Source organism: Mus pahari, chromosome 17 (assembly GCF_900095145.1).
Source record: "Mus pahari chromosome 17, PAHARI_EIJ_v1.1, whole genome shotgun sequence".
Lineage (NCBI taxonomy): Eukaryota > Metazoa > Chordata > Mammalia > Rodentia > Muridae > Mus > Mus pahari.
In genome coordinates this window covers 63,307,877-63,315,980 of record NC_034606.1, presented here as the reverse complement: position 1 = coordinate 63,315,980, position 8,104 = coordinate 63,307,877, and the positions used below count along the sequence as shown (strand labels likewise).

Genomic DNA, 8,104 nt, shown 5'->3' with positions numbered 1-8,104 from the left:
TTCTGGAGTGTCTGAAGATAGCTACAGTGTACTTACATATAATAAATAAATAAATAAATCTTAAAAAAAAAAAAAAAAAAAGAGGAAGTGTGTGTTGGGTGTGTGTGTGTGTGTAGTCTGAGTTGCTGGCCAGACACCCAGGTGGAATTGTGTTTACAACGGGTATCAATGCTAAAAAAGACAAGGAACCAAGAAACAGCTTGAGGGTATGTATGGTATGGAAAGACACCATGACAGACAGCCTTTGAGTGATCAGGAGCTGGGTACCACCGCTTAGGTTGTCAGTGAGTGTTCAGACCATGAAACGCGAAACTGGTAAGGCTGCCGAAAATTACTGAGTCCCCTTTAAAAACTGAAGTCCTTACTCAAACACAAGACTGGTGCCCATGCTGCTGTTGTGAAAAGGATTTGCGGAAAACAGGAAGGAAACGCCAGTATTGGTAGGAGAAGACCTGTGATGGATCACTTCTTACAGGAAGATGCCCCGTAATGCTTCCCAAGACAGGAGACCAGAGAAGCCTCCAGCTCTTTCTGGACATACCTGAGAGCAGAATGAGCAGGAGAGGTGAAGGGTCGGCCATCCTGGGCGCCCACTTCTGGGCATAGTGGGAAGGGACAGATCTTAGAAGACCGAGCAGAGAACAAATGCTGGCTCTGTGCTTGAGTTCTGTCACCAGTTGCCGTGATAACCTTGGGCAAGTTCCCTAGCTATGAAATGGGAACCAGTGTACCTCCCTTTCCTGGTCATTCGAAGGTTAGAGACGAACCCCCCTCTTTACAGTAGGTAATGGCAAATATGTGCTATTACATGGCCCAGCCGTCGTCATGGGACAGAAAGACTGTTAGATGGGTCACGATCCGCGACCTCCATCACAGGCTAGGGAATTCTGTAGTCTCTTCCCCTCTAGGAGGTGGGGACAAGGTGGAGGGAGGGCTACAAGAGGAGGAGGAGGAGCTAGCGCCTTGAAAACCCGCCCATACCAGTCTGGCCTGGAGTGAGGGAACTCGTCCTGGTCGCGTGCACCCCAACAGCCTGCCCTGGTATCCTGGTGCTCTGACCCGGTCCAATCATGACCCTGCGCCCTTTGCTCCTGCCGCTCCGGTTGTTACTGCTGCTGCTGATCAGTGGGGCGGTGTGCCGGGCTGAGGCTGGGCCAGAAACCGAAAGTCCTGTCCGGACCCTCCAAGTGGAGACCCTGGTGAGGAGACTGTGGTGCCACTCCCCTCCCCCCACCCCCTGTCCCGCCGTTCCCCTTTACGGCCAGGGATCGCGGGGAAGCCTGGGACTCTAAAAGGTCCTGTGAGAGCGAAGAGGAAAGAAAGTGCAGGAACTGAGTTGGGGGGAAAGGTTCTGGGTCTCCAGACGGTAACAGGAGCTTAGGAGGAGCAGCCTTGACCCTTGTAGTCTGATCATAGGTGCAGCCCCCTGAATCGTGCACGGAATCTGCTGCCATTGGAGACACGCTCCACATACACTACACGGTGAGGGGCTTGGGGGTCCGGGGCGTGGCCTGGGAGGGGCGGCGCCCGGCTGAAACACGTCAGCTTTGGCTTGGACACGTGGCAAGCTATGCTAGAGAACTTGAGTCCTAGGATCAGATCGCACGTGGGGGCGTCCTCTCGCCTGCTTCTTTTTCTTCCTTGTTTTCTGCCGATTCCCCTCCAGCACTGAGAAAAGAAGGATAGAGAGAGCTCCAAGAAGCGCCAGCCCCGTGGGGCTTCCTGTTCCTTTTTGCCCGTGGGGGTGGGGGTGGAAGGAGATGGGGACAGGACACCAGTTTGTTAAAGGGGTTGCTTCCTTCCGGGTGGTCCCAAATTGTGGGAAGAATGGTGGGGTTAGACCTTGCTTTTTGTCTTCAGGGCAGCTTGGTAGATGGACGCATTATCGACACTTCTCTGACCAGAGATCCTCTGGTCATAGAACTTGGCCAAAAGCAGGTGATTCCAGGTATGTGACCCGTGCCTCTGCCCTCTTCCTAAGCTAAGCCCTTGCTTACTTGGCCGGCTACATTGCTCTGGAACAGCCTGCTAGAATGATAAGGATCCCAAGACTCTCCCGCTACCTCGTGTTCAGACTCCCCTTCTAATACTCTTCTTGCCCCACTCAACTGGGGCAGAGAGTCTGAGAAGTGGAGCTAAGCGGACCTCATTTGATGAAGGTCAATGGGGAAGCCATAGATTTTCCTCTTGGGTACTGTGGGGAGTATATGTAACTTCTAGTTCAGCTATGTCGTCTTCCTCAAGGTCTGGAGCAGAGCCTTCTGGACATGTGTGTGGGGTGAGTATCTGAAGGCTGGGGACTGACTGCCCCTTTTTCTGGGTAGACGGTTTCCCTGTCATCCCTCCTCCAGTGGCAGGGCCTTGTAGATAAGGGCCCCTGACGTCACACTGGAAAGGGGCAGGTTAATGGGAACTCCCAGGGCATCTCTCCGGCTGTCAGTTTTGTTGGGGGGGGGGAGGCTGAGTGCTGTGGGGAGATTGGGAACTTTGCTGATCCACCTGTCAGGTGGAGAATTTCATATTTTGATGTCCCTATCTGAGGTGTGTGTGTGGGGGGGGTGAGGCACTTCCGATGGGGTGAGGCTGCCAGCTCACCGCCCCTCGTCCTGCCTGCAATTCCTGTTCCTTCCCTCAGAGAGAAGCGAAGGGCGGTCATTCCTGCTCACTTGGCTTATGGAAAGCGAGGGTACCCACCGTCCATCCCAGGTAATCGGACTAGGCTTTTCTCCTGCCTGTCATGCAGAGTCCCAAGGACCTCTGCTCTGTCTTGAGCTTGAAAGAGTCCAGATCAAGTCTGAGGAAAGAATTGAGCTGGGGCTCCTCCTTCAAGCCCGCTCTTTCTCCAGGAAAGACTATAACGCACCTGTGAAGGCCACCTGGCCTGGCTGTAGACAGCTGACTCTTTGGCACCGTCTTGAGCCACGTAGGTCCTGCTGCCTACACTACTTATCCTAGAGCACCAAAGTCTAGCTGGCTACTTGACCTTGACTCCTAGAATTCACCTTCACACTCGATTCTTACACCGATGTTGCCTGTAGGGGGTCCTGGGAGAGAGGAGGGAGGACCAAGAAGTCTCTCTTAACAAGTTGGGAGTGGAGCCAGGCGTGGTGGTGCACGCCTGTAATCCCAGCCCTCGGGAGGCAGAGGCAGGCGGATTTCTGAGTTCTAGGCCAGCCTGGTCTACAGAGTGAGTTCCAGGACAGCCAGGGCTACACTGAGAAATTCTGTCTCAGGAAAATCCAACCAACCAACCAAACAAAAAATCTCAAAAACAAAACAAAACAAAACAAAACCAAGTCAGGAGTGGTGGTGCACCTGGGAGGCAGAGGCAGGTCCATCTCTGTGAGTTCAAGGCCAGCCTGGTCTATATAGTGAGTCTCAGGACAGTCAGGGCCGCTGACTCGTGAGACCCTGTCTCAAAAGTAAAACAGAACTCTTAGCAAAATCCTGCCCTTCCCACTGGTGCTTCCCTGCTTCTGGTCTCCCGCCCACCTGCTCCCTCACGCATATCTTTCCTCTTCTCCGAAGCCCTTATTGGAAAATCTGCCAAGAACCATGTTGCATGTCTGCTTTCTATTCCAGTTCATTGTAGCCCTACACGAATTCCATCCACGTGGCTGTTTGGAGCCAGGGTCTATTTGGTGTAGAGGATTCACACACATACAGATGCGCACTTGTGGGGTGAGAAAGATGGCTGAGCAGTTAAGATAGTGGCTGTTCTTGAAGACCCAGGTTCAATTCCCAGCAGGCACATGGCGGCTCACCGTCACTTGTAACTCCAGCTCCAGGGGGATCCAGCACCCTCTTCTTACCAAGTGTCTTAGTCAGGGTTTCTATTCCTGCACAAACATCATGACCAAGAAGCAAGTTGGGAAGGAAAGGGTTTATTCGGCTTACATTTCCATACTGCTGTTGATCACCAAAGGATGCAGGACTGGAACTCAAGCAGGGCAGAAAGCAGGAGCTGATGCAGAGGCCATGGAGGGATGTTCTTTACTGGCTTGCCTCCCCTGGCTTGCTCAGCCTGCTCTCTTATAGAACCCAAGACACCAGCCCAGAGATGGTCCCACCCACAAGGGGCCCTCCCCCTCTTGGTCACTAATTGAGAAAATGCCCTGCAGCTGAATCTCATGGAGGCATTTCCCCAACTGAAGCTCCTTTCTCTGTGATAACTCCAGCTGTGTCAAGTTGACAAAAAAATCAGCCAGTATACCACGGATACCAGGCTTGAGTGTTGGCACAGACATACAGTAGGCAAAAACGGCCATATTCATGAAGTAAAAATAAACAAATCTTTAGAGAGATTTTTTTAAAAAGAATGCTTACTTATGTTTGTAAATGTGGGGAAGCCTGTATGTTTCCCCATCCACACATTTCTTGTGCTATCAAAGATCTGTCACTGGTTCCAAGCCATATGCTTAGCCGGAGTTAAGGTCAACATGAGTATCCTTAGCCTGCTCCTGCCCTCTGCTGCCTTTTTGGAGGGAACCCAACCCTACATTTCACACTGCCAGCATCATGGTTGTCTTCTGTGGCCCACACTCCTTGTTTCAATCCTAAGTCAGAGCTCTGGTAAATCACAGTGATTCATACACGCACCCCGCCCCGCCCCCTCTCCAGCCGATGCAGGGGTGCTTATCCTAATCCTCACACCCCGCCCTCTCTCCAGCCGATGCAGTGGTGCAGTATGATGTGGAGCTGATTGCGTTGATTCGAGCCAACTACTGGCAGAAGCTGCTGAAGAGCGTTTTGCCTCTGGTAGGCATCGCCATGGTGCCGGCGCTCCTGGGGCTGATCGGGTATCACCTGTACAGAAAGGCCAGCAGACCCAAAGTCTCCAAAAAGAAGCTGAAAGAAGAGAAACGAAACAAGAGTAAGAAGAAATAAATAATGGTTTTTAACAAGACTCATTCTTCACTCGATACTGCCACCCCCACCCCTTTCTTTGTTTCTGAATTATTGCTGTGGTGTGTGCTGCCTTGAACTTGGAGATCAGACCACAGTGTGAAGCTGGCTCTCGCCTCCCAGCAGTGGGTGGGTTCCAGGGGTTGAACTGAGGTCGTCAGACTGGTGCTTTCCCTGGTGAGCGTCTCTGCCCACGCCTTTCCTTCTAGGTCAGGGTCTTGGCATTTGTCCTGTGGTCCACACTGGTCTCAGACTCACGAGCCTCCTGGCTCTGCGTCCCAATCACTACCACCTCAGCTATGTAACGCTATACCCTGCTAACTCAACCCTCTGAGGCCACTTTCATGAAAAAAAGAACATGCTGGAGCTGGAGCTGGAGTGTGGCGGGGTGGCGGGAGGCTTGGGTGCACCTTCCTCTTGCCTGCTTTCGCTGTCCTAATTTACCCTGAGGCCCTGGTCTTGAGTCAGCCTGTAAGAGCGATAGGTGCCCCATGCTGTGGAGGAAGTTATAGTCCGCCTCCCAGTAGTGCCCAGGCATTCTCTCAGTGGGACCATGTTCCTCATATCCTTAAAGTAAACACAGCTAAGACAATAAAGATATTTCAAGGCTGGGCATAGGCCCCGTTGGTAGGAAGATTATTAGGTGGCAGAACCCCCACCCCCCCCCCGAGATCAATGGAACCGATATACTGCACACCTGTGACCCCAGAGGAGGCAGAAGGATCTGAAGCTCAGAGTCAGCTACACAGGGAGTCTGAGGCCTGTGAGAGACCCTGTGTTTGCTTGGTTGGTTTTGTTGTTGTTTTTTAAGACAGGGTTTCTCTGTATAGCCTTGGCTGTCCTGGAACTCATTGTGTAGACCTAGACCAGGCTGGCCTTGAACTCACAGAGATCCGCTTGCCTCTGCCCCTCTCCATTGCTGGGATCAACAGTTCTGCTGCCAGCACCTCCTGGTGACCTTGTTTGTTTGTTTGCTTGTTTGTTTAAAAGAACTTCCAAACTACAGGAAAGTTTTTCTCTTTTACTTTTACTTTTATTTATTTCTCTCTGGAAAAAAAGAAGAAGAAGAACACTGCAAGGGGTCGTGGTAGTAAGTAACTCGAGTGCAGCCGGAGTGTCTGGTGTCTGTCCATCTGAGTGTGAGAGCAAAGCACTCTGGTTTCACAAAAGAAAAAGAAAAAGGAGAAAGCGTCCAGAGTCAGGAAAGAAGCCCCCTCCTCCAGTCACAGGATGTGGGAGGCAATGTGGGCTGCTTCGATGACGTTGTAAACAGGCCTTGCGTCACCACCGGGCTGGGCCGCGGGTGGGGGCAGCTGGGGCAGGTTGCTTCTGTGGTTTACTATGAAGAGCGGGTTGAGGTGGCTCAGCACTTCGTCACTCACGGAGATGCCATCCAAGTACTGTTTGAGCATCTCCCGCAGCTTGCCGCTGATATCCAGCAGCTGTAGCCGCCTGTGCTCGAGACTCAGAGCCTCCAGTTTCACCTTGTTGTATCTCTTCCAGAAGTTCTCCATTCCCACGTAGTCCATCATGATCTGAGAGTGGCGTTATAGGGAAAAGATGGTACCCGTTAGCCGGTGCTGCCCCCGCTGCTCACCTGTTAGCTAGCTGGTGCTGGCCCCGCTGCTCACCCGTTAGCCAGTGCTGCCCCCCCCCATCCTCTCCCTTTACCTTGGCAAGGTCCTCTGTGATGTCCTCCGGGTTCTGGATCTTGGCCTCCTCCTGCTCCTCGGGAGTCAGTACTGAGGAGTAGAAGGGCAGTACCTTTTCTTCCTCGGTTTCGAATTTCCTACATATTTCAGCAAGCTTAAGGATCTTTTCGCCCTGTTGGGAGTTATGAAGAGGTGGTTTAGGGGAAACGAGAGAGTCTCCCTGCTCCAACCCCAGGGAAGCCGCTCAATGCGGTGCTTGCCTTGTGCCAAGAGCTATCCTGGCATTTCGTGTTCTTACCACAAACAACTCGTTATTACTTTTTTTGTTTCCATTAAGAAGGGCATTAATCAGGCACCAGGAGAACTGCAACAGACACACAGAGGAAGAGACCCTCTGCAAAGCAGAGGGGACGGGGGGGGGGGGAGCCGAACATCCAGTCTGCTCTAGAGAGTATGGGAGGGATGGGGTTATAGCTCGGAAGCCCTCTCCTTTCCTGCTTTAGGGCTGACCAATTTGAAGTCAGATAGAATGGTCGTTCTGGTCCTTAATTGTTCTGTGACATGTCCTGATCAAGTTTTGAATTTGATGAGCCAATCCATCAGCAGGGGCCAGAGTCTGGAGGCTGGGGAAGAAGCGGCCATCTTGGAGATGGGCCACCTTGTTACCTAGCATGGCTTCTCCTCCCGGTCTGTCTGACTTACCAGGGGGCCCGTCCTGTCCAACTCCTGGTTGGCCATCCCCACCTCCCTGTCCCAGGCTCAGAGGTCACCCCTAACTACTCTCGGAGGACTTAGAGGGTGATAACTGCCTCACTTGACAGCAGCAAAAGTGCCTCCGAAGAGGTCTATCTAAGGGGCCACAAGAAAACCTGACCAATGGCCTAGGGATCTTGGTTGAGTTCATTTCCTCTGCCAGTTAAAGAATGGAACAGGCAGCAGCAGAGAAATCGCCAAGCGCTGAAGACCGAAACAGCAAGCAGATTTATTGAGGGGGTGAAACCACACACATGCAGCAGAAATGGAGAAAAAGGCCTTCTGCTAAGCAGGGGGGAGGGGCCTCAGGAAGCTAAAAACCCCCATTACTTCATTTAAGAGAGGATGGCGTTAAAAAGCTAATACTAGCGTCCACTTTACTGGGGGGTGGGGGGGGAAGGCCCCGCTCCCACGCCTCCCCCAGTCAGGTTTGCCTCCAGCCAAGTTTCTCTGTTTTTGTCCTGATTACCCACCCTCTCTTATCCTTTACCTTCTCCACGACCTTCTTCAGGGCCTTGAGGGTGGCATTACTCTCCAGGGTGAGTTTGACTAAGTTCTCCTGAGATAGGGTCCGAGCCTGGGTCCTCTGGACCTTAAGTCTTCGAAGCTGCACGTGGACCAGCTCCTTGTCGTTCCGGATGCACTGATTCTGCCATTCCCCTTCGCGGCTGTGGGCTACGATCTTCCCTTTCAGGATACCTATGGCCTCCTAGAGGGCCAGGAGAAGCAATGGACAGTGGGAGACAGACCGGGGACTAGGAGCACAGGCTGTCTGTCATCTTTTTTTTTTTTTT

General features: G+C 52.4%; 2 protein-coding genes across 2 annotated transcripts in view; one reads left to right on the top strand and one right to left on the bottom strand.

Moving 5' to 3' along the window:
* Nucleotides 1-957: 957 nt before the first annotated feature.
* Fkbp11 (FKBP prolyl isomerase 11) lies at nucleotides 958-4,904 on the top strand. Its single transcript, XM_021217226.1, has 6 exons — nucleotides 958-1,199; nucleotides 1,417-1,482; nucleotides 1,861-1,948; nucleotides 2,245-2,278; nucleotides 2,636-2,706; nucleotides 4,670-4,904. Exons 1-6 carry the CDS (start codon nucleotides 1,071-1,073, stop codon nucleotides 4,885-4,887), a joined length of 606 nt encoding a protein of 201 aa, XP_021072885.1. The 5' UTR covers nucleotides 958-1,070; the 3' UTR covers nucleotides 4,888-4,904.
* A 1,090-nt stretch (nucleotides 4,905-5,994) lies between these two features.
* The window catches only part of Ccdc65 (coiled-coil domain containing 65), a 15,571-nt gene continuing 13,461 nt past the window's right edge, over nucleotides 5,995-8,104 (bottom strand). The window contains exons 5-7 of the mRNA XM_021216285.2: nucleotides 7,801-8,019; nucleotides 6,577-6,729; nucleotides 5,995-6,440 (exon numbers count right to left, since the gene is read on the bottom strand). Coding sequence (XP_021071944.1) covers nucleotides 6,129-6,440; nucleotides 6,577-6,729; nucleotides 7,801-8,019 — 684 coding nt within the window. The 3' untranslated portion in view covers nucleotides 5,995-6,128. The remainder of the gene's footprint in view (nucleotides 6,441-6,576; nucleotides 6,730-7,800; nucleotides 8,020-8,104) is intronic.

Coding starts and splice junctions, on each gene's coding strand:
- Fkbp11 (XM_021217226.1), top strand. CDS start 1,071: ATGACCCTGCGCCCTTTGCTCCTGCCGCTCCGGTTGTTACTGCTGCTG. Junction 1,483..1,860: donor CGCTCCACATACACTACACG/GTGAGGGGCTTG, acceptor TTTTGTCTTCAG/GGCAGCTTGGTAGATGGACG. Junction 2,279..2,635: donor CTTCTGGACATGTGTGTGGG/GTGAGTATCTGA, acceptor TCCTTCCCTCAG/AGAGAAGCGAAGGGCGGTCA.